This window comes from Apodemus sylvaticus, chromosome 3 (assembly GCF_947179515.1).
Source record: "Apodemus sylvaticus chromosome 3, mApoSyl1.1, whole genome shotgun sequence".
In the NCBI taxonomy this organism is placed as follows: Eukaryota; Metazoa; Chordata; class Mammalia; order Rodentia; family Muridae; genus Apodemus; species Apodemus sylvaticus.
In genome coordinates, this window is record NC_067474.1 from 151078057 (window position 1) to 151103821 (window position 25765).

The 25765-nt window shown below is 46.0% G+C and overlaps 1 protein-coding gene across 9 annotated transcripts in view; it reads left to right on the forward strand.

The window, feature by feature from the left end:
* Positions 1-6970: 6970 nt before the first annotated feature.
* Positions 6971-25765, forward strand: part of Usp48 (ubiquitin specific peptidase 48) — a 58453-nt gene continuing 39658 nt past the window's right edge. For 6 of the 9 annotated variants that reach the window (XM_052177806.1, XM_052177807.1, XM_052177813.1 and 3 more), the window contains exons 1-10: positions 6972-7061; positions 7484-7696; positions 16486-16606; positions 17323-17479; positions 18109-18236; positions 19357-19481; positions 20116-20224; positions 21852-21985; positions 23079-23161; positions 25351-25530. In XM_052177806.1, coding sequence (XP_052033766.1) covers positions 7057-7061; positions 7484-7696; positions 16486-16606; positions 17323-17479; positions 18109-18236; positions 19357-19481; positions 20116-20224; positions 21852-21985; positions 23079-23161; positions 25351-25530 — 1255 coding nt within the window. In that variant the 5' untranslated portion in view covers positions 6972-7056. Of the gene's footprint in view, positions 7062-7483; positions 7697-16485; positions 16607-17322; positions 17480-18108; positions 18237-19356; positions 19482-20115; positions 20225-21851; positions 21986-23078; positions 23162-25350; positions 25531-25765 lie in introns of all 9 variants that reach the window. The other 3 variants (XM_052177811.1, XM_052177812.1, XR_007977128.1) reach the window with 2 other exon arrangements.

Genomic DNA, 25765 nt, shown 5'->3' on the forward strand with positions numbered 1-25765 from the left:
GATCCTCTGTACTGCGTGAGGACAGCTGCTCATTCTGGGAACAAGTGGGTGTTGCTGAAAGGTGTTGACAGAGAATTAAAGGGTTAACAATCACAACAACCCTGAAGACAGGGCTCTGAAATGTCCCCAGCTTTTGTGACCGGTGACAACCTTTCATATCTCTAGTGACTCCCTGCCCTGTCCCCTTGAGCTATATTGTAGCTTTCTTGAGTGATAATACTAGGCCAGGTAGGCCGGTTACCTGCGCTGTCAGATATATTCATCCACATGAGCCCATAGAGCAGGTATACTTACATGCTTCCTTTATTTTATTTATTTATTTGGTTTTTTGAAACAGGATTTCTCTGTGTAGCCCTGGCTGTCCTAGAACTCACTCTGTAGACCAGGCTGGCCTCGAACTCAGAAATCCGGCTGCCTTTGCCTCCCAAGTGCTAGGATTAAAGGCGTGTACCACCACTGCCTGGCACATACATGCGTCCTTTAATGAGAATTTTGGCACTGGGAAGATTGCTCAGTGATGAACAGTGCTTCATGTTTTTTTTTGTTGCTGTTGTTGTTGTTGTTGTTTGGTGTTTCGAGTCAGGGTTTCTCTGTGTAGCCCTGGCTGTCCTGGAACTCACTCTGTAGACCAGACTGACCTTGAACTCAGAAAACCACCTGCCTCTGCCTCCCAAGTGCTGGGATTAAAGGCGTGTGCCACCACCACCCAGCACTGGGTGCTCTAGCATAGGACTCCAAATTCTTCTCCCAGCATTCTCTGAGTGACTCACAACTGTCTCTAACTCTAGTTTTGGGAGATCTGATAGGCATGTGCACTCCCCTCTCCCCCACATATACATAATAAAAATAAATAAGTCTAAGTAAATAAATGTTGAAGAATTTGAGCCCAGATAAGGTTAGTAAACCAGTGGGTGGAGAATTACTTGTGCCACATTCCCTTGATTCAAGTGACTTTTTTAAAAAAATGTATATGAGTACTCTGTCACTGTCTTCTGACATACCAGAAAAGGGCATCAGATAACTTTACAGATGGGTGTGAGCTACCATGTGGTTGCTGGGAATTGAACTCAGGACCTCTGGAAGAGCAGCAGTCAGTGCTCCTAACCACTAACCCATCTCTCCAGCCACATTTCCTACCTGCACAATGGTCTTAACCTTTTAGTCTCTGTAGCGGATATTCCTGGTTGTCAACTTGACTATATCTGGAATGAACTACGGTCTAGAATTGGAAGGCTCACCTATGATCCTAATATGGAGGCTCAGAGATAAAAGTTTCTGACCTGGATCTTGGTATGGAGATCTTGAAGCATGGTGGCTAAGTCAAGGAGATCTCTGAGTTCAAGATCATTTGGGATTAAAGGCATGGATGCACACACCTTTAATCTAGGCCACACCCTCTGCTGGAGACCCTAAGGCCAGTAATCTGGGCCACACCCTCTGTTGGAGACCTTTAATCTGGCCTACACCCTCTGCTGGAGATATATAAGGACTTTGGAAGCCGGAAGATTCGTTCTCACTCTTCCTTGCCTGCTTGCCTCGTGGGACTGAGAAACTGCTAGATCCTTGAACTTCATCCACAGCTGCTGCTGACCATTGTTGGGGAGTTGGACTATAGATTGTAAGTCATCCACAAATTCCCTAACTATATAAGACTATCCATACATTCTGTGACTTTAGAGAACCCAAACTAATACAGAAGTTGGTACCAGAGTGGTTCTAGAGCAGAAGTATAAGAATGAATGTTTCAAAAATTTGGAGTTCGTTGGTTGGTCCACCAGCATCTTCAACTACTGAAATCTCTCTAAATTCTCTCCTTCCCGGGAGCTCAGAGAATATTGAAACTATATCTCAAGCTTAAAGAAGCTAATGCCTTTGATTATCTTGATGAATTAGGTGATTTCGGTGGTATACAATACTTTCTCCAAGTTGGGGAAAATGATTTTGCTGGCTGGTTGCTCTTAGCATCTCAGGTGGGGGGGAGGGAGGAGAAACAATGTAGGAAAGGGAGGAGTTGTGTGATAAAATCGAAGAGCTCCAGACTCAAGTAAACAATCTAAAAGTTGCTAAGTGTGCCCTTGAAGAGAATCTACTCTTTAGCAGCCATAGAGCTCAAGTAGCAGAAAATCAAACTGAAGCCCTCATTATAAGGTTGGCTGAATTACAGCGAAAATTTAAGTCTCAACCTCAGAGGGTGTCAGCAGTTAAAGTAAGGGCATTAATTGGCAAAGAATGGGATCCTATAACTTGGGAATGGGATGTGTGGGAAGACCCTGTTGAAATTGAGAATTTTGAATCTTCAGATTTTCAAGAATTTGATCCACCTGAAGAAGTAGCACCCTCAGCCCCATCCCTTGAAATAATGCCTTCTCCACCTGAGGAAATTAATCTCTCAAAGCCTGATAATCCAGCAGTGACTTTTGCTGACAATACTGATGTTTCTCAGGGCCCACCAATAGTTTCTTCTAGACCTATAACCAGACTCAAGGCAAAGCAGGCCCCTAAAGGGGAGGTAGAAAGTGTAGTCCATGAGGAAATACACTATACTAAAAAGGAGCTTAATGAGTTTGCTAATTCATTCAAGCAGAAGTCTGGGGGATATGTGTGGGAATGGATTTTAAGGGTGTGGGATAATGGTGGAAGGAACATAAAACTAGAGCAGGCTGAGTTTATTGGCATGGGCCCTCTGAGTGGAGATTCTAGGTTTAATATGGAAGCTCCCACAGTTAAAAAGGTGTCAAAAGTTTGTTTGATTGGTTGACTGAAGTATTTATCAAAAGATGGCCGACTGAAAAGGAGTTGGAGATGCCTGATATCCCTTGGCTTAATGTTGATGAAGGGATTTTACGGCTTAGGGAAATTGCAATGCTAGAGTGGATACGTTGTGTAAAAACCTAATCCTCCACAGTGGTAAGGTCCAGAAGATATGCCCTTCAGTCCTATAAGACGCAAACTGGTGAGAGGGGCACCAGCACATTTAAAGAGTTTTGTTCTTGCCCTTTTCCTTGTGCCAGACCTTAGGGTTGGAGTTGCTGCTGCTCAATTAGATGAATTAAATTCAATGGGTTTAATTGGGCCCCGAGTTAACAAGGGCCAGGTGGCAGCATTGAATCGCCAGAGCCAAGGTGATTGTAGTTATTATAATGTAGTTATTATAATGGACAGCGTAGACAAAACAATGTTTATAATGACATACCCCGTAATGGGCCGAGAGGTGGAACTTAATAATGGTATGACTCGTTTGGACCTTTGGTGCTGGCTAATCGATCATGGTGTTTCCAGGGATGAAATACATAGGAAACCTACTGCATATCTGTTTGATCTGTATAAGCAGAAAAATCCTCAAACAAATGATAGGAAGGCTGCATTGGATCATGGCAAAAGGCAATCTCGGCCAGTGAATCAATTTCCAGACTTCTCTTTTGTACAAAATGGGGACAACTCTAAAATATCTTTTTGGCTTATTGGCGAATTTCTTGTTAAATTAACAATGTAAATTTAGTTCCCTGCCCCGCAGGTAAATTTAGTTTTCAAGGAGGGTGTGGTGGTGCATACCTTTCATTCCATCTCTCTGGAGGGAGAGGCAGAGGCCGGTGGATCTCTGAGTTCAAGGCTGGTGTGGTCTACAAAGCTAATTCCAGCATAGCCAGAGCAACACAGAAAAACCCTGTCTTGGGGAAAAAAAATCAAAATTTCAAGTATCACAAACTTCCATTTTAGGCACTGGAAAAAATTCAAGGAATAAAATAGCTAATTTATTTTGTGATAAGTAGCAAGGCAAAAAAAAAAATACTATACAATGATATCAACAGTCACAGCACTTCAGAAAAGCATTGACATTTTGTTGGGACAGCCAAGGAAGCCCTCCCTAAGAGGGGCTTTTGAGCACAGACCTGAAAAGCTGAGGGAATGGTACAGCAAGGTGGCTTAAGGGTAAAGGTGCCTGCAAAACAAGCCTGACAACCTAAGCTGAGCTCAGCATCCCCAGTAAGATACATGCATGTGGCCACACACGCCTGTAATTCCAGCATCTCTACAGTGAGATGAGAGGTCGAGACAGGAGAACCCCTCAGAAGTGTCTGAGTGAGAAATTTCTCGAAGTCCATAATTTCAGTAGTCTGATAGGCAAAGAGAGGGCTCACTAAGGTCCCTTTAGAATGTATTCATTTAGGGCCGGGCGTGGTGGCGCGTGCCTGTAATCCCAGCACTTGGGAGGCAGAGGCTGGAGGATTTCTGAGTTCGAGGTCAGCCTGGTCTACAAAGTGAGTTCCAGGACAGCTAGGACCACACAGAGAAACCCTGTCTCGAAAAAACAAAAAAAACAAGAAACAACAACAACAACAAAAGAATGTATTCATTTCAGGAGGGTGTATTCTAGCACCAGGGAGACAGAAACAGGCAAATCTCTGTGAAGTGAAGGACAGCCTGCTCTATATAGGTAATTCTAAGTCAGTCAGCTACACAGTCAGAAACACATATTCTATATATTCATACACATAATACACACACACACACACACACACACACACGTGTTGTTTATATATAGTGTGTGTATATATGAGTGTGTGTGTATGTGTGTTCCTGCCGGTCTATAATCTTAGAAGGATAGGAAGAAGGGTTGTTTGAGTCTGAGGCAGGCTTGGACTACACATACTATTTATCAGGATAGCCAGCGAAAGCAAGAGACCTATCTAGAAGAAGAAGAGGAAAAAGGAGGAGGAGGAAGGGGAGGAGAGGGGAGGATGATTAAAAATAATGCCCTGTGCTGCTATGCTTGTCTCTGTCCCTGACTCCTAAATTCCTAACCTCAAATCTGATTTTGCTCCTAAAATGCAAGTTGAGTGTATTCTGCATCTAGAAATGGGTCTCTGACCTGAAAAAAACCACCACACTCCTAGACAGTCCAGCAAAGGCAGGCTTTCCTTCCTCAGAAGGGTGTTGAGGTTCAGGCCCGGGGCTTCTCTGGGTTTTCACTCCTGACACAAAGGTGTCTTTTGTCTTGCTCTGTGTGGGCAGAGCTGCCTCGCTTTACAATGGGACCTGTTGACTTAAAAGCGCAGCGTGGTTGCTAAGCAGAGTGTACTTAATTTTTGAGGAGATATGACCTTGCACACATACTTTGATCTTTAAGCAATGTTAACTGGGGGGAGGGATTTTTTTTCCCAGATGTCATCTTTATCAGGTTTTTTTTTTTTTGGATTTGGTTTTTTCAAGACAGGGTTTCTCTGTATAGCCCTGGCTGTCCTGGAACTCACTCTGTAGACCAGGCTGGCCTCAAACTCAGAAATCTGCCTGCCTCTGCCTCCCAGAGTGCTGGTATTACAGGCGTGCGCCACCACCGCCCGGCTTTTTATCAGTTTTTAAACTCTGCTTTATTTAATTATGTGTATGAGTGTGGATCTGGTTGTGGTTATGGGCAAGTGCCCTCTGGCCTGTGTGCCGCCTGACTGGGGTATTGGGAGCTGAACTTGGGTCCTCTACAAGAGTTCTTAACCCACCACTGTAGCCTATTTTTTCCTTTCTTTTCCTCCTACTCCTCTGCCTCCTCTTCCTTCTCCTGCTTCTTTTTAATGTTAGGTTACAGCTATGTTCCTTTAAGTCCCGATTTCACAGTCTGAAGAAGAACTAAAGGGCCACAGTTCAGTTCGTGGAGACTCTGCATATGACACAGGGGTCTTGGGGTTTTATAGAACAGAAAAGGGGAGACCTTTGGGGATGGAAGATACCGTTCACTGAGCAGCTCCCCAGCAGTCTCACAGCGGAAGGTAACAGCAAGTTTGGTGCCTGGGTCTCCTGAACCTACAGGTCACAGATGCCATCAATCAAGTCAGCTCTCTGGTCCAGAGCTCCTTGGTCCACCTGAGACTTTTCTGTCTTTGTCAGGTCACTATGAAACAAGATCAGTCTCACCTGGCACCTGTGTCTCCTCCTTCTCCTTCCCCTTCTCTAAACCTCTCCAGTTTAGGGGCTGGCCTTGCTGTACCTCAGGCTCTCCTTCCTATATAAACCACTCATTTGAGCCATAAGCTCTCTTGGCCCTGCTCTGGCCCTTGGCCCTTGGTTCTCTTGGTCAGCTCAGTTGGCTTGCCCTCCCCCTCCCTCTCTTTCCTTCCCCATCCCCTCCCTCTCTTTCTCCCCACTCCTTCCTCACTTGCTCCTCCCCACCCATCTCCTCTGCTGGTTCAGTCTGGAGCTTTGCAGATGTCTCTGGCTGTGCACTCCCTCATAACTAATAAAAACTTCCCTGGAGCACCAGGAGTGTGCTCCTCAGTCCTCATTTTCATTCCACCATTAACCTTTCACCTCTGCCCCACTTTCAGTTCTCCCCATTCTTCTCCCTTCTAAATATGTTCCTTCTGGGGTTTCTAAATTGTTGGTAGACTTTTTTTTTTTTTTTTTGAGACAGGGTTTCTCTGTATAGTCCTGGCTGTCCTGGAACTCACTCTGTAGACCAGGCTGGCCTGGAACTCAGAAATCCCGCCTGCCTCTGCCTCCCAAGTGCTGGGATTAAAGGCGTGTGCCTCCACTGCCAGGCCACAATGCTTTTTACAAATTTAAAGTCCTGGAATTTTCTCACTTTAACAGTAAGAACTCTTATCAGTTAAAAACACTGTGGTACCTTTTAATCTGTAGGTCCTAGGAGAAGGAGTAGCAAAAAGGAAATAGTATCACAGCGGGGAGCCAGGATGTACCCACCTTAAAGAATTAAGAGGTCAAAGTGTAGGCAGAACACAGCCTACAGCAAAGAACACGCCCCAGACCTGCCTATAAGCTTCTACATAATCTGCAACTCAATGACTGAGCCTATTACCTCTAAGACTACAAATCCCAGGATGCATGGCACTCCTTGAATGGCAGAGCGCAGTGCACGCTGGGATATGTAGTCCTGTCGAGGCACCCGCAAAACACGTAACGCATCGTGACGTCAGAGAGCACGGGAAAGGAGGCGGAACCCGCCTAGGCTCAAGTTAAATCGTCCTCCAGGGATTTCTGACTGTGGAGTTCTGGCTGACTCGGTTTCTACTATTAACAGGTCCCACACACAGTCCCGGCGGCCCCATGGTGTGCGTTGAGTACTCTATGGTGTGACTTATTTGTCACAGTTACAGGGGAAGTATGGAAAGCAAGGGCAAGCCCTGGCTCGTCAGAGTAGACGACGGAGGCTGAAGCGTAGCTAGCTGCTTTTGCCATGGCGGAAAAAAGACGTGGCAAGGCTTCTTTGGGCAGTCGCTTTGCTTTCTTCCGCCAGTCGGGTTACAGAGTTTTTCAGCGCAGGGGCTCCTGGGAGCACGCATGCGCAGACTGCGGCAGGGCGTACGCCTCCAACGACCGCAGACGCGGGGACTGTCGGGTATCGGCGGCGGCGCTTTTCGGCTGGTCGTGCAACCTGGGCGCGGGCAGGCAGGCGGGCGGGCGCGGCTGTGGCGCGCGCAGGTGATTGACTGGTCTCCTGGCTGAGGGGAGCGCTTGGTTCTTTCGGCTGCAGGTGCGGTTGCCCGTTCGGGCGGAGACGGAAGCGGCGCCGGAGACCACCCAGCTCAGTGAGTGCTATTTCGGTCAAGGCAATGGCTCCAAGGCTGCAGCTGGAGAAGGCGGCCTGGCGCTGGGCAGAGACGGTGCGGCCCGAGGAGGTGTCGCAGGAGCACATCGAGACCGCCTACCGCATCTGGCTGGAGCCCTGCATCCGAGGCGTGTGCAGGTGAGTTCCTCGCGTGGCCGAGGCGGGATCGCGGATGGACCAGGGCAATGCACGGTGTAAGTGCATCTCCTCTCTGTTTGCACGACCCGAGAGCTATGCAGCCCCCGAAGTGATGCGAAGTGATGCGGCTGCTGGGCTCTTATCCTGAAGATGGCGGTGGAGATAGGGCTAAGTAACGCTGGAGGGTTGGTTGGTTTTGGCCATGGCTCTGCCCTTTTCCATTTGTAAAAGCGGAACTTGCAGGCAGCGAACTTGTCTACATTGTATCTTCTGTCATTGCACTCTGAGAAGGCCGGATCACCTAAGTATCATTTGCAGAGAGCAGGTTTAGAAAAACCTTTGCTTAACTTACGTCATTGGCCTCCAGTTCTCATTGGCTGCCTCTCTTTGATCTATTTGCGTTTTCTTTTGGTCACCCTAACTCCAGATAACTTTAGAGAGTAAACTGTTTTTACTTGTGCAAGTTCTGCTCCTTCTTGCCTTAGTTCTTAACTATTGGCTTAGAACTGGTTTCCTTTTTTCCCACCTTGTGGCCTGCACCAGCAAGTGTTTATTGGAATTGATAGATCTAGGCATGCTCAGTAGTTTCGTTTCAGCGGGCGTGTAGGGAGATCTGGAAGACCTTGAAGCTGTGCCTAGTTTGCGATATAATGCAAGGTAGGAAGTTTTCAAAAGTAAAACAGGTGCATCGTTCTAAACGCTAGGTGTCTGCTCACAAGAACAAGTTCTGGAATGGCATCAGTTTCTGTGTTATGGAATTTAAACAGCTTTTCTGAGCTATTCAGTTGAAGTGTACAGTTAACAGTGCTAGTGGTTTAGCTTGGGAGTGGCTGTTTTATATGCTTGAGTCCCTTGGTTCAATTACTCACACAGGGGATTAAAAAAAAAAAGTTCAATATAGGGCAGGAAAGATGGCTAATTAGTAAAGAGGGTTCAGGCTTCTCTTCAAAGGATCACAAGAACCTTTCTGAGAACCCACACCAGGTGGTTCACAACCACCTGGAACTCCAGCTCCAGAGTATGCAAAGCCCTCTTCTGGACACTGGGTACCTTGGGATTGTATGTTATCAGAACCACTGAGCTAAAACTGGAGAAGTATCTTTTCTCAAAATGCACTTTCTGTGGGGCAGTGGTGGGGCACGCCTTTAATCCCAGCACTTGGGAGACTGAGCCAGGTGGATTTCTGAGTTCAAGGCCAGCCTGGTCTACAGAATGAGTTCCAGGACAGCTAAGACTACACAGAGAAACCCTGTCTTGAAAAAACAAAAAAACTTAACCAACTAAACAAAAAGGGTGTTCTGGGCTGGTCAGCTCTATTTCATCACATGGTTAAATGTTTATGACATAGGAATGCAGACCACCAACCATCTATGACTTCCCTCCCCAAGCACCCACCAATACCTGTAATAACTCCATTTCTTAAAAGAAGGCCTGTGTGCCTTTATCTGGGAATGGCTGACCCCTATCTGCTGGTAGTTTCTGCAGAATAGCTTTGTTTTTGCATATGATCTGAGTCTGGGTTTTTTCTTCAGCACTTTCAAACCCTTACATTGTTTTGTTTGGAACAGCATTTGTCTGTGTAGCCCTGGATGTCCTGGGACTTGCTCTGCAGACCAGGCTGGCCTTGAACTCAGAAATCCTACTGCTTCTGCCTCCCAAGTGCTGGGATTAAAGGTGCAGCACCACTGCCCGCCATATGTTTTCTTTCTGGAAATTATTTTTACAGTTCTGTTTTGGAGACTGGGCTTCTTGTAGCTAATGTTGTTCTGTGGCCTTTGGCTAAGAATGACCTTGAACGTCTGTTCCTCCTGCCTTCTACCTCCTGAGTATTGTAAATGATCAGTGCTGGGGTTAGTTCCCAGGGGTTGCTGTATACTAGGCACCCTCAAACCCACCCCTACCTCTCCCTCTTTTTGGGGGGATATGTTGGGGGCAGGGAAGAGGGGGCCCCATCTCCTTCACCAGGCTTGCCTCAAACTCACAGACCTTCCTGCCTCTGCCTCTCCCTGAGCCTAAGGAGCCTGCCTCCACACCCTGCCTTCAGGGCTGTTTGCATTTCTGAAACTGTTTTGAAAAACAACTGGGCTAAGAACAATGGAAGTAAATACTCAAGATTCCCCTGTGAGTTGGGGGTGAGTAAAGGTCACTGCTTGGAGTTTGTACTCCTACCTTGTATGTTTGGTCAGGCCTGCTGGCCTCTTTACAGACTTTAGCTTAAGCTATCTGCATTCAGAGTGATTCTCCCTTTCCCTCTCCTGCTGGCATCCGTACAGCTTGCTTCTGCATCTGTCATCCCTGGTCTGCCTGGAACTTGGTGTATAGACCAGGCTAGCCTTGAATTCAGAGATCTACTTACCTCACTAGTGTTGGGATTAAAGACAAGCACTCCTGGACCACATGGTACTGGTATAGGAAGTTTTATGCTGTGAAACCAGTGTCTTGTTTGGTTGATTGTTGCCTGTCTGTCTAGCATATCTACCCTCAGAGGCTTTTGTCCTTCCAGGCTGCTGAGGAACAGACACAGTGAAAGTGCCCCTAACCCTAGGCCACAACCTTGAGAATTTTAGTTTTTGTGTTATGAGATACAAATTGGGTAGCCCACACACACCTCTTCTGCCTCAGCCTTTTTTAAGTTAATAAATGCATTTTTTGAGGAAAAACGGAGGATTTTTTTTGTTTGTTTGTTTGCTTTTTGTTGTTTGGGCTTTTTGAGGCAGGGTTTCTTGTGTGGCCTTGGCTGTCCTTGAACTTGCTCTGTAGACCAGGCTGGTCAGAGAAATCTGTCTGCCTCTGCCTCCCCATGCTGGAATTAAAGTTTTGTGTCACTACCATCAATTATATTGTTTTTGTTTTTTGAGACAAGGTTTCTCTGTGTAGCCCTAATTATATTCTTTAGTAGAAAACTGGGAGAAAAAGGTGGTCGGGTACTGGAGAGATGGCTCAGTGGTTAAGAGAGCACTAGTTGCTCTTCCAGAAGACCTGGGTTCAAGTCCCAGAACCCAGATGGCAACTCATAACTGTGTGTAGCTCCAGTTCCAGAGGACCTGATACCATCACACAGTATATGCAGACAAAATATCAATGTACATGAGATAAATAAAGTTTGACTGGAGCTTGGTTCTTGATGAGTGTTGCATGCAGGAAGCCCTGTGTTGTGTCCCTGCTGCATAAATAGGACATATATCTGTAATCCCAGCTCTGGAGGCAGAGGTGTGATTGCTAGAAATGCAAGGTCAGCCAGGTCTTTGTAGGACAGAGGACAGTCAAGACGAACAGGGGCTATAGAGATCCTGTCACAACAAAAACAGTCATCTGTGAGGATACAGCAATGTGTATCCTGTAAGTCAGAAGACATTGGATGACATTTATTCTGTTGGGCTTCAACCATGTAATCAGCATACCACTGAGCCCTAAGTTCTATTTTCTGTTGTCTGTCTCTTTGATAATCAAGGGTAGGTAAACAACTTAGCTTCATTTGTTTCTTTTCAGTTTGAAAGATGATGGTACCAGGAAGGGCCTCTTCAGGCCTGGAAGAGGGCCCTGTGTGGCAGGGCAGTCTTTGACACTTTGCTGGGAAGAGAGCTGACTTCTTTGTTCCTGAGATCTTTTAAACACTGTTTTAGTAGTACATTTGCCATGAGGAATTTTTCTGTTCAGTTTGTTCCAAGTAGTGGAAAGCGTTAGCTAAAAGCTCTTGGTTTAATGCTGTATAGTGTGTAGTTGCATCGTGACTCTTAGATGAAAAAGGTAAATGGAGGTGTTAGAAACCTTTGGAAGAGCCGGGTGGTGTTTGCGCATGCCTTAGATCCCAGCACTTGGGAGGCAGAGTCAGGCGGATTTCTGAGTTCAAGGCCAGCCTAGTCTACAGAGTGAGTTCCAGGACAGCCAGGGCTACACAGAGGAACCCTGTCTTAAAAAACAAAAAAACAAAAAAACAAAAAAAGAAACCTTTGGAAGAGTTGCCTATATTCAGGCTAGAAAACCTGCTTTGCAAAACTGCATGTCTAGAATTCTTGGGGAGATGTCTCAGTGGGTAAGACCATTGGCTGTTGTTGCAGAAGACCTGGGTTCACTTGGTTCTAAGCATCCCCATGGTGGCTTGCAGGCCCCTTTAATTCAGCAGCTACAGGGGATCTGATCGGTCTTACAGCCTCTGGGGCTCCTGCTTGTACACGATGCTCACAAGCTTGGAGAAGCAGTGAGGCAGGGCCTTTGCAGTGCAGGCCAGCTTCTTCTCTGCTTAAAGCCTTCTGTGCCTCTTTGTCTCCTGGGTAGGTCCACCCTCACATGGAGAGCTCGTACTACCTGATGTGTCCTCTTTAGCTTTCCTGCTTGGTGTGCTGGATGACCTCCCTAGCCTGGTTTCTCAGCCTAATCTCTCCACTTGCTGTCTTCTGCTGCAGCGAGTAGTTCTGCTTGTTCTTGGAGACTCCCAGTGGGGCAGCACTTTCCCTCTGAGGCTTCTGCTACAGTGCTGTGTCTACTGTTACCATAGTGCTTGTTTATCTGATGTTGGTGCTTACCAGTTTGTCATACCAATTCTGAGCCTTCTGTTTGTGGTTTTTCAGACAGGCTAGCTTCAAACAGCACAATCCCCTCTGCCTCTTGAGCCTTAGAACTAAAGGCACTGCCACTACCACCCTGGTTTGAGACATTCTTTAATGACTGGGACCTTTTGTCTTTCATCAAAGGCATCCCTGGTCTGTCCTCTTTAGTTGAGCATCTCTGTCTGACAGAATATATGGACCTGCACAGCCTTGTTGCTGTGCTAAGATGACAGGATTTGATGATACACAGTCACAAAGCTTACTTGTCTTTGGGTGCCTTGTGATATGTCTGGATGACCAGATGCTGCCAGCTGATGTATCAGTAGCAAAATGAAACCTCTGTGACAGTATCACTCTGTATAAAGTACCCAGATGGATCTTCACCAGAACAGGGGCTCTTAAGTCAGTGCCACTTCCATAGCTGGCGCCATGGTCTACCATTCCCACTAAATGAGCTTACAAACCTGCATGAAGGGCACGCGATACAGCTGGAAGGCCCTGTCTCAAAAAAAGGGGAAGGGGGAAACATCCTCTAACACCAAAAAAATGCCTGCAGCAACATGGACCTGTGTAAAGGAGAGCCACCTTTTGGAAAGCTCTAGTCAGCATGAGTGCTATAGGCCAGAAAGAAAGATTTTATATCACCTGTGTGTGATATAAAAAAGCAATTACTAAGAAATTAAAGTCAAACATAGTAACACATGTCTATAGTTCTGCTCTTGGGGTGAAAGCAGGGGGATCCGGAGTCAAGACTGGAGAGTCTGTGTTAAAGGCAAGAGAATAAAACTAATCTACAAATATGGTATCTGAACCTCAAATTTCCAAATGCAGAGGCAGACGGAATTTTCTGAATTTAAGGCCAAATCAGGGATACACAATGAGACCTGTCTCTGAGGGAAGGGGGAAAGGCCAGAATTACAAAGGCCAAACCATGCAAATTACCCAGGCCTTAGTTAGCTTTTGAAAGTTTACTGAAGTTTTTAGGCCAGACTTAACTCTTTGAAGCTAGCTTTGGAGACAGTTGAGTGGGCATGCCTTCCTGTGTTGTGGAGGATGGATAAAGATGGGGAAGCCTACAGCAGCAGCAGAGACAAGTGCCAACCTCTCCACCAGAGCTTTCTGAAAGACCAGCGGACTGCCCAGCCATATCACAGGGTAGTGATCTGAGACAGGTCTCACTGCGTCATCCTGGCTTGCCTGGAAATCAGATTGGCCTGTTGCTTTCTGAGAGCTGAATTAAAAAGGTGTGCACTACTACCCGAGGCTTCAGTCAGTCATTCATTTGAGAATATCATATGCGATTGCTGTTTTCTACCATTTCCATCCTACAGGTTTTCCTCTCCAGTTCCTCCCATGTTCTTGCCCCTCCCTCTCAACTTCTTGACATCTTTTTTTTTTATTAAGATTTATTTATTTTATGTATATGGGTGCTGTCTGTATATCGTATGTATACCTGCACACCAGGAAAGGGCATCAGAACTTATTATAGATGGTTGAAAGCCACCACGTGGTTGATGGGAACTGAACTCAGGACCTCTAATAGAGCAGCTGGTGCTCTTAAATGCTGAGCCATCTCTCCAGCCCTCACCTCTTTTCCTTTAATCATTGTTTTACCCATGCCCCCCCACTCACTCTTGCTCTCTCTCACATGCAGGAGCATATACACACATGTAACTACAGCCTGCTGAGTCTACTTAATGTGACTTAATCTGTACATATGTTAAGGGGTGAGATTCAGTAACTGTCAGGGGACTTTTCCCTGGAAGACAGGACCTTGACAGGACCTTAAAAGTTATTTACATATTTCATGAGTAGATTATATGCTCACTGTAGCGAGTGTAAGAGAATAGAGCCACCATGGTGGTTCAGAAGGTAAACCACTTCCTTCCAAGCCTGGTGACAAGTGCCAGTTCCATTCCTGGGATCACTGTTGTGGAAGGGATGTTGTTCTCTGACCTCCATAAGACACTTGTCCATTCACATATACAGTTGTGAGTGAGTATGTGTGTTCCTTTCCTACCCCCTAAAGTGATGCAAAAACTAGAAGGGAATGGTGGTGCACTCCTAGCATTCGGGAGGGAGCGAGGCAGGTAAATAAGTCAGGCCAACCAGCCAGGGCTACATGGCAAATTCTCAGGCTAGGTAGCAAGTGCCTTAATTAATCCCCAAACCATTTCATCTCTCTGGCCCCATGTTCCAGTCTTAAACTGTCAGTAAAATCTTGGTGGGTAACCTTCACAAATATGCGCATATGTCTTTTTTTTCCTCTTTTCTTTTCTTTTCTTTTCTTTTTTTTGTCTTGTCTTTTCTCTTTTCTTTTCTCTTCTTTTCTTTTTTTTCTTGTCTTGTCTTATCTTTTCTCTTTTCTTTTCTTTTCTTTTCTCTTCTTTTCCTTTTTTTTTTTTTTTTTTGTGATACAGGGTTTCTCTGTGTAGCCCTGGCTTTCCTAGAACTCACTCTGTAGACCAGGCTGGCCTCCAACTCAGAAATCCTCCTGCCTCTGCCTCCCACATGCTGGGATTACAGGCGTGCGCTACCACTGCTGGCATGCACCTACATCTTACGATGTTCTGACAGGGCAGGAGAACCCAGTGTTCTGTTACACTCACTTGTGTCTCTAGTCTCTTTTAATCTGGAATTGTTGCTTTGTGTGTGTGAGACTCTGACTTTTCATGGGCTGTTTCTGAGATTGGGGTTGCCAGGTATTTGCTCACAGACATAGATTGTGTGCTTTTTTGGCCAGAACACTACAGTCGTGAAGCCGTGACCAGGGCTCAGGTGGGCAGATGGCTATAGGTAGATCTGCTCTTCTCTGCTATATAACTCTGCTATATATAATTGTTTGGTTAGAGTTTGTTCTGGATTTCTCTTACTTTTCTGATCCTGTTGCAGCTGCTCCATAGCTGTAAAGAAGTGACTTTTCCCCATCTGTTCCTTTGTCTCACTAAAATCTGTGGACTCTTTAGAGACAGGATTTCAGTGTTTAGCCCCGGAAGCTTAGAGTGTAGCCGGCTTCCAACGTCCTTCTCCCTCTGGCTCCTGAATTCTAGAGTTAACACTTGAGCCTCTGTGGCTTCCTCTTCCTTTTGAGATGGTGTCTTCCATGTAGTCCCAGCTGACCCCAAGTCACTGCTGTCCTCTGGCCTCAGCCTTCGAGGTGCTGATTATGGTTGTGTGCCACCACACCCCTGTTGGGGTGATCTACCCATTTTGTTTCTGGATTTGGCCAGTGGGGGCTCTGCCCCTCCCCTGTGTGGGATCCTGTTAGTGCTTTCACTGTAGGTTCCTCTTACCACTGCCCTCAGGAGCCTGAGTCAGTAGAGACTATTTAGAAATCAGGATTTGTTAGTGAGCTTGTTCCTTTGTCTTTATTTTGAGGATGCTACTAATGATGGTGGCTTGGTCTTTACCCCATCGTCCAACTGTGGATGCTTTGCCTAGCTGAAATATTTTCTTCCTCTGTTGGTTGCTGAGTTCCTGTTTATCTGTGTGGTGAGAAGCAGTTAACACCAACTCCACCTCAGTAACTCAGTGACTCAGTATTCAGAGAGGAGCTTCACATCCACTTACCCAAATTCTGATTCATGATGTACATTTCAATAGTGCTATTAGAGACTGGGTTGTCTGTGCATTGCTTCTTCTAACACAGATGAATGGCTATTTGTTTATCTCCTGATTTCTTCATCTTAACACATAATTTTTTTTGTTGTTATTTTTTTTTTCCAAGACAAGGTTTCTCTGTGTAGTCCTGGCTGTCCTGGAGCTCACTCTGTAGACCAGGCTGGCCTCAAACTCAGAAATCCTCCTGCCTCTGCCTCCCAAGTGCTGGGATTACAGGCGTGCGCCACCATGCCCGGCCATAATAATCCTTTTTAAGATCAATTATTAGATCTAATTTTTTTTTTTTAATTTACACCTGTGAAGCACTATAACACCAGCAGCACGCTATGGTTCTCCATGTTGGACACCATGTTTATCATATTTAAAATGCTTAATCCCAATCAGGCAGTGGTGGTGCACATCTTTTTAATTCCAGCACTCCAGAGGCAGAGGAAGACAGGATGTTCAAGGCCAGCCTGGTCTACAGAGTGAGTTCCAGGACAGCCAGGGCTACACAGGACCCTCCCTGTCTTGAGGGTTGGGATTACAGGGGGTAATGAACTATTAAGAGCTCAATCCCCCTTCCTTTACATTTCTGTAGTATTTTTTAAACTGTAATTCTTCCTTTTTCTCTCCTTGTAGAAGGAACTGCAGAGGAAATCCGAATTGCTTGGTTGGAATCGGCGAGCACATTTGGTTAGGAGAGATAGATGAAAATAGTTTCCATAGCATCGATGATCCCAACTGTGAGAGGAGGAAAAAGGTGAGTGGCCGCAGCTGATAGGACTTGGTTATCATCAGAACCTGGTACAGTGCACATGCACCATGGTAGTGGGGTGGGCTGCATGCCATCCCTGCCACTCCCTCCCCTTTAAAAAAGAAGGGAATCACCACACATGTCAGAGACCTGTCCTCAGAGGACTGGAGACAGCCGTGTGCATTTGAACTTTTGCTTTTTTTTTTTTTTTTTTGAGCTTTTGCTTTTTAATTTCAGAAAGTCTACTTCAGCCACACTAGTGACATTATAAAGCTATTGATCTGTGCTAGGGATCAGACCTGGGGTCATGTACTTGCTAGTGACCCTCTCTATATATAGAGACAGGGTTTCTCTGTGTAGCCCCGGCTGTCCTGGAACTCACTCTGTAGACCAGGCTGGCCTCGAACTCAGAAATCCACCTGTTTCTGCCTCCCAGAGTGCTGGGATTACAGGCGTGCGCCACCACCGCCCAGCCATGTTGGTGTTAATAATTGTAATGTGAGGCTTGTGCACACATGCTGCACACCAGTCTTTTCTAGAAACATCTAATATGTTAGGTTTAGGAGGCTGGAGATGACAATAATGCCAGAGATGAACATGTTGCTCTCTGAAGTAATTTCTACCTTGGGCAGACGAGTGCAGGCTGTAAATTAAAAATAATGCTCTGTATAAATCTTTAGCTTGTGCAGGCTAACATTCGACTGTAACTCTTGTTTCTGTAGAATTCGTTTGTGGGCCTGACTAACCTGGGAGCCACCTGTTACGTCAACACCTTCCTCCAGGTGTGGTTTCTCAACCTGGAGCTGCGGCAGGCGCTGTACCTCTGCCCCAGCACCTGTGGTGACTACACGAAGGGAGACGGTGTTCATGGAGGAAAAGGTCTGTGGGGACTGGGGGGGCAGGGACTTCCTGCTGAGGGTGTCTCCAGCCAGTTCTCTTAGCAGCCTGCTACGAAAGGAAGTCAGAGTGTTGGCTCCTTGCCAAGGGCAAGGCTGCAAACACACTGGGATTCCAAATTTCGTCAACCAATACAGACAGGAAGCTTTTTAAAAAGTTAATTCTTCTCTAGTGAAATTTTCTGATCATCCTCAGGTACATTGCCAGATCCTCCAAAAAAAGCTTTTTTAAAAATTTGTTTTTTGTTTGGAGAGATTGCTCAACTGTTTCAAGCACTAGCTATTCTTGTAACGGACCTCAGTTTAGGTTTCCAGTATCTGTGACTCCTTCCAGGGAATCCAGTGCCCTTTACCCCAGTACCAGGCACACACATGGAATACAAACATTTGGAGCCAAAGCACTCATACACACATTAAGTAAAAATACAGCATTTTAGGGCTAGAGAGATGGCTCCGTGGTTAAGAACACTAACTTGCTCTTCCAGAAGTCCTGAGTTCAATCCCAACAACCACAAAGTTCATTACGAGCATGTACTACCATGCCTGGCTGGAAGTAGGTGGTTTGCTTCTGTTTTTTGATTTTAAATGAAACTTGCTTTTTTCTTTTAATAGATTATGAGCCTCAGACCATTTGTGAGCATCTTCAGTACTTGTTTGCTTTGTTGCAAAACAGTAACAGACGATACATTGATCCTTCTGGATTTGTTAAAGCCTTGGGCTTGGATACTGGGCAGCAGCAGGTAAGAACCCCCCTCAGTCCTGGTCTCCCCCACCCCCACTCCTCATCTTCTCAGTTGCTTAGGGCACTTCTGGGGAAGGTGAAGCAGGGTGCTTGTATATAATGTAAGGTCTGACCTGGTGTGCTGGCAAACCTTTGATTCCAGTACATGGGAGGCAGAGGCAGATAGGTGTCTCTGAGTTTGAGGCTAGCCTGGTCTATTTAGTATCAGGACACACAGACTTTCTTTCTAAAAGAAATTCTACTGTGGAGTTTAGTGCCTTTATTTGCTGATCAATGTGTTCCTTACTATGCTTACCACTTTACTTTTCTTCTTCCTTTTCTTTTTTCTTTTAAAGTATATGCGTGTATCATGTGTTCTTAGGTGGTCAAGGAGGCCAGAGGGAGGGTGCTGGGTCCTTTGGAACTGGAGAGACAGGTGGCTGGGAGCTCCTGATAAGGGTGCAGGGACCTGGAGGGCTCCTCCAGGGGAGCAGCAAGAGCTGCATTCTTTACACACACACACACACATACACACACACACACACTTTCTCTCTCTCTCTCTCCCTCTCCCTCTCCCTCTCCCTCTCCCTCTCCCTCTCCCTCCCTCTCCCTCTCCCTCTCCCTCCCTCTCTCTCTTTCTCTCTCTCTCCCTCCCTCTCTCTCTTTCTCTCTCTCTCTCTCCCCCTTTTTTTTTTTTTTTTTTTTTGGTTTTTTGAGACAAAGTTTCTCTGTTTAACGTTGGCTGTCCTGGGACTCACTATGTAGACCATGCTGACCTTGAACTCAGAAATCCGCCTGCCTCTGCCTCCCAAGTGTTTTAAAGATTTACTTATTATTATATATGTAAGAACACTGTAGCTTCACATCCGAAGAGGGCATCGGATCCCATTACAGATGGTTGTGAGCCACCACATGGTTGCTGGGAATTGAACTCAGGACCTCTGGAAGAGCGGTCAGTGCTCTTAACAACTGAGCCATCTCTCCAGCACTGTCAACTATTTCTTAAAACTGATTTGTGGGACTGATCGAGTAATGCTAGAGTCTTTGTGAAACACTAAGTTGAAAATACATGTAGTTTCAGAGTAGTATTTGCATTAGACTTCAGGAAGCAATTTAATTTCCATTAATTTAAACTGTAGGATGCACAAGAGTTTTCCAAGCTCTTTATGTCACTGTTGGAAGACACTTTGTCTAAACAGAAGAACCCGGATGTTCGGAACGTCGTGCAGCAGCAATTCTGTGGCGAGTATGCCTACGTGACTGTGTGAGTCTACCGCAGCTCTCCTGCTGTTACCCTTCATTTCAGTCTCAGGTTATCACGATGGTGGGTTATCACAGCCCCCCCCCCCCCCCAGGTATTTATAGCAGTGCATTTCCATGGGAACATGTTGAAGCAGCTAGCTTGCCAATTGCAGTTGAGTGCCCTGGGTGTTGGGAACTGTCTGACTGTGTAGTGGGGGCTGAGGCATAAGGTCGGAACTGGCTGGCAAACTGAACTGGCATGCTGGACACTGCTCTGGAGCAACTAGTCAGAGAGACCAGTCCCCTAGTCAGGTTCTGTTTTTATTCTACAGGTAATTTATGTGCTGTAATTTCTGTAACAAAATAATGAAGGTTAGAAGCACTCCCTTCCCTCTGTCTAGAGCAGTGGTTCTCAACCTTCCTAATGTTCGACCGTTTAATACAGTTCCTTATGTTGTAATGACCCCCAACCATAAAGTGATTTTCGTTGCTACTTTATGATTGTGACTTTGCTGCCTTCGTGAGTCATAATGTAAATATCTGCCAGGTATGCTATTTGGCATGGGAGTGCCCAGGTTGAGAGCTGGTGTAGGATGTGTTCTGCAGTGACAGTGGCTGCTTTCTAACTCATCTCCATGCTCATTGGTTCATTGCAGGTGCAATCAGTGTGGCCGAGAGTCTAAGCTGGTATCAAAGTTCTATGAACTGGAGTTAAACATCCAAGGCCACAAGCAGTTAACAGACTGCATCTCCGAGTTTCTGAAGGTACGTGCATGTTGGCATGCATGGTTTCTGCTCTCTGTTGGCTCTGCCATTCTGGGTGGCATTTTGATTCATAGGTACATCCCTTATTGGAGACTTTTTCAGATAGCAATATTTGTTTTTGTAAAGGTCCAAAAGGAGCTTTAAAGTACCGGAGGAGTATGCATCTTAACCAGCTGTGCTATTCCCTGTGTCGGGGTATGGTAGCACATGCCCCTCCCTCCACGTTTCTGCTTTTTATGTATTCTGAGTTCTGCAGAGATAGAGGTGCTGTGGAGCTGCCCTGAGGAGTGTGATAGATGAACTTGGGCACACAACTTCCTGTCTTTAAACAGTGTTGAGTTTGCATTCTTGTACACATTAGCAATCGGAAGCCGTTAATCATGTAGAGCTTATCCAGCTAAAAGCTTCCAGAGTGTTCACATAGTTATATATGCCACACTGACAGAACTGGCCAGAGCAGGCAAAGTCAGCTCCAATCTGTAGTGCAAGTGCTGTAGTGCAGTGCCATGGCTACCAGAGGCCCATTGAATGCACAAGATGGACTGGAGTGGTCTTCCATCTGCAGAGAAGAATAATGCAGGGTGGGGCTGGCTGCAGTCTGAAATAAACCGGTTGTAGTCCTGTGCGCTTTAAAAGGAAAGCAGAAGAGGGTTTCTAGCTATCTGAGTATCACTGAGTTTCTAGGTACCTGAGTATCAGGTATCACTGAGGACTAAGCCAAGGTGGGACCCGGCTTATGGTTTGAGGACAGGAAGCGTGTGGCATAGGGCTTGAGCGCACGAAGAGTGACTGAAAACAAATAGCTGAAGAGAGGCAGTCACAGCAGAGAGGCCTGGGTAGAAGGCTGACTTATACATCAAGTGAGCCTCAAGGGCCATCGTAGTTGTGGTCGTGGGCCAATGGCATGTTCTCAGGGTTGACTGCAGGTGCTGTCTCTTAAGAAGAGGCTGAGGGGCGAGGCTGCCAGGACTGTGGGTTAAATGAAGTGGCGAGTCGAGTTGGTTGCTTGGTTGGCTGACGTTTCTATTTTCAGGGTAGAGTCAGTCAAACTCTGACTCTATGAGTATGTCAGAGTGAGTATGAAGGTGAAAGCCAAGGGCTTGTAGGTTCTGTGGCCTGATGAGTTGAAAGGATGTCTTTGCTAAGATGGAAGGAGACTGAGAAGGGTGGGCTTGAGAAGAATTGTTTGTGAGGTGAGGATAGACCTGAATACTGAAGTGGACAGGAGAGTCAGGAGCCAGATTCAGCTACTTTAGGGAGAGACTGTTCATGTTACATAAAGAGTTTTTGGCCTGACCTCTAGCTTGGTAGCAGAGAGCTTGCTTGGCATGTTGATTGTCAGCAACACACACAGAGGTTGGGGTTAAACATGTCTCACTTGAAGGGGGAGAAATGAGGATATTAAAAAATATGAAGGAAGGGGAAGGACTAGAACTACTTGACCTCTGAAGTGGCTAGGGGACCTGCAAGGGGGGGAGGTGCTTGTGTGAGGGGGGGGAGGGGACGGGACGGGACAGAGGAGGAGGGTATTGTCCGCACTTGGACGGAAGCTGCCAACTCAGAGTTGTGCTTTACACCAGAACTTTCCACGCTTTCTTCACACCCTTCCTAACTAATTCCTAATCAGGAAGAAAGATTAGAAGGGGATAATCGCTACTTCTGTGAAAACTGTCAAAGCAAACAGAATGCTACACGGAAAATCCGACTTCTGAGCCTCCCTTGCACTCTGAACTTGCAGCTGATGCGGTTCGTGTTTGACAGGTGAGTCTGCATGCAGCTGCCAGAGAGGACGGGGTTGGGACCGCCCCTGTGGGGCCTTTGGCTCTTCCAAATATATTTCTTCTTTTTATTGTTATTGTTTGTTTGTTTTTTGTGGGGATGTTTGTCTTGAGCTGAGCTGCCTGGCTGAGGTTGAGGTGGCTCCGCTGAGAATCTTTTTGTTTGTTTTTTGGATTTTTTTTTTCTTTCTTTTTTTTTTTTTTTTTGACTAGACAGGGTTTCTCTGTGCAGCTCTGGAACTCACTCTGTAGACCAAGCTGGCCTCGAACTCAGAGATCTGCCTGCCTCTGCCTCCCAGAGTGCTGGGATTACAGGCGTGAGCCACCACCACCCAGAGGATTTGATTTTTTTGAGACAGGGTTTCTCTGTATAGCCCTGGCTGTCCTGGAACTCACTTTGTAAAACAGGCTGTCCTTGAACTCAGAAATCTGCCTGCCTCTGCCTCCCAGAGTGCTGGGATTACAGGCGTGTGCCACCACCACCCTGCTCCAAATATATTTCATGATGGTGCATTGCTGGACTTCCTTGGATGCACGAGGATGTACAGTGACATAGACACTAACTGTGCTGTGCCTTAGGGCTCGGCCAGATTTTGGCTGTTAGCTCTTTATTGCCCGGTTAGGGAGGAAGAATTTACAAAATGTGATAAGCATAACAGTACCAGAGTTCACCCAGAGCCCCTACAGAATTAAAAATTTATTACAAGGTCTTCAAATGGTGCATCCCAGCAGTGGTACAGTAAATTCTTCAGAGGCCTGTTTTATCTGGATAGGAACTGGAGATGTAAAGAGAATATGTGAAACCACTGTTAATTATTAGCTTTTTAATTAAAAAACCATAAGGACCTGAATTGCCTTTATTTCGTATGATTGTATACAAATACAATTCTCCTCTTCCTGGGAACGCATCCTCCATCATGTAAGGGCACAGACTGCTTCAGGACGGATTGTTGGGCTTGCCTTGGCCTGTGTGTGCTGTGTAGACTCTGGTTGGAGCCTGGCTGCTTTGCGGCTGTCAAGGATTGGTCAGTGCATGCAGACCGTCCTGATGGCGCGACTGTGTCTTCCTCGTGCAGGCAAACTGGACACAAGAAGAAGCTCAATGCTTATATCGGCTTCTCGGAGAGTCTAGACATGGAGCCGTACGTGGAGCACAAAGGTACTGTTGTGACCATGAGATGGACCCTGGCCTGCTCTCTCCATGTGCACAGCCGCAATGTTCTGAATCACTGTCTGCAGTCTCAGAACAGCAGCTTTTTGACAAGAGCTTACTTTCAGTTGTAAGAGTGAGCACACTTATATTTTACATGTCTCGCTGGATCCTGCCGGTCTCCTTTTAAAGTTCACAATGGAAATGTGGTCTGCATACCATAAAATTGTTTGCATGAATCACACCCAAAAGGGAGGACACCATCCCACCCAGCCAGCATCACCCCCCCCCCCCCTTTAGGCAGTTCCCTGAAGTTGATAGTTAGGTTTACTCCTTTTGCCTTCTGGGATGCTGCCAGGGAAAGATACCATGTAATTAGTACTGCTGCTCTGGGTGGGAGGGCGCCTGGAGAAAACATCATCCCAGGTGTCTGACAATACACACAGAGGTCTAATTGGACATGATGAACTTTCATCTGGATTGGCTAGTTCGTTTGTGATTACTGATTGATTCCTCTAGTTCAGATTTAGTGTCAGGAAGCCCCTCCCCTTTAGCATGCACCTTAGTGGGTTGCTTCCCTTTTTCACTGTTTAATTTTGTCATCCCTTCCCCGCAGTCCTCCCTCACATTTCGTTCCCTCTTCTACTGGTTCCTTCCTAGCTGCTTAAGTCTGCGTCCCACACCTACAGTCCATTACCTTGTCGCACATCCTTGACAGGTCCTGCCCTTCATTTGCATGTTCAAGATCCTTGTAAGGGTGCAAGGGTGCTTCAGTCCATGACTAGCTGTGGAAATGGTGCCATAGTGCATTCCATCCCTTGTACCTTGGGCACACAGGCTTCAGTTTATCAAAAACCTGTAAGGAGATTTCTCCAGAGTGGGACACATGTGGCTTCCCCGTAAGAACCATACATAGGTTTATGTCTGGGACACTCTCCAGTTAGATGTCACCACAGAGTGTAATGCTTGAGAACCACCCAGATGTAGGAACTTGGGGTCTGAGTCCATGAAATTTCCTCTTTTTTCTGCTGCTTTTCTTAAGACTAAGAACTTTCTTTTCTTTTGTATTACTATTTTAAAAGGCTGTATTTTTACTTTTACTTATTTTGGGTGATTGAGTGAATGTATGTTTACTACATTTGTACCTGATGGGTTTTTTGTTTTGTTTTGTTTTGTTTTGTTTTTTTGTTTGTTTTGTTTTGTTTTGTTTTTTTACAGAGGACAGAACTGGGTATCAGACCTACTGAAACTGATGCCAGAGTCATTTCTTGAGCCTTTTTGTTTTTGAGACAAGGTCTTGCAGTTTAACCCAGACTTTTGGTCCCAGTGCTAGGATTTACAGGCACATGCTAGGAAGCCCAGCTCTAGAATCAGCTTCTGTAGAGTGTGTGTATCTCTGTGTATGTGTGCATGCATGTGGAGGCCAAGTGCCAACTAAGCTCTCCTCCCTCTTGCCCTCACCCCACCCTTTTTGGGTTTTTTTCCAAGACAGGGCTTCGCTGTGTAGCCCTGGCTGTTCTGGAACTCACTCTGTAGTCTGGGCTGGCCTTGAAGTCAGAAATCCACCTGCCTCTGACTCCCAAGTGCTAGGATTAAAGGCTTGCGCCACCACTGCCCAGGGCTACACAGAAAAAGACTGTCTCAGGGGTTTTATTGAGCTGTGTGCATGATGGCACATACTTATTTTTCCAACATTCAAGAAGCAGAGGCAGGTGAATTGCTATAAGTTTATGTGCTGTCTCTAGAGAGTTGTGTTCAAGGTCTGATAAGACCACATAGGGTTAATTTGTGTCAAAACCAAAAGATTTATTCTTTGTTCTGTTTTGTATTTTGGTCATTTTGAGACATGTCTTACCTGTATGCCGTCGTTGCCTAGACTCTACCAAATAGCCCACACTGTGGTAATCTGTGTTGTCGTCCAGTTTGTTTGATTTTTAAAGGCACCTATATTTTTTGTAAGTCTTATCCTAGGTGGCTCTTTGCCCATTTGAGAGGGTTGGCTGGGCTTTGCACTTGTTGGTCCTTACCTCAGTCTTTGGGGTGCTGGATGATAGGGTGCAGCCACTCTTAGCTAGCCTAGCTCTTAGGTGTCTTGTTTGTACTCTGTTGGGCGCATAAAGCACTGCGGTAATAGTTTATGCTCAAGCTCTAAGGCGTGTTGTCTTCTAAAGCTATTCTTACGCCTTCTCTCTCTGCAGGCGGGTCCTTCGTGTATGAGCTCAGCGCTGTCCTCATTCACAGAGGAGTCAGCGCCTACTCTGGCCACTACATTGCCCATGTGAAAGACCCTCAGTCTGGAGAATGGTACAAGTTCAATGACGAGGACATAGAGAAGATGGAGGGGAAGAAGCTACAGCTAGGGATTGAGGAAGACCTAGGTAAAATCTTTAAGTTGTGAGTGCCCTTTTCAAATATAATTTTATTTTTCTTTTGAGACAGGGTCTCACTGTGTATCCCTGGCTGTCCTGGAACTTGCTATTTAGAGACCCGGCTGACCTTGAACCCAAGTACTGTTTAATAAGTGCATGCACCACCGTTCCTCGATAAAGTGTAAATTTATTTACTGGCAATTGCAATTTTTGATACTGTCCTGTCCCAAGATTAAGGGTTATT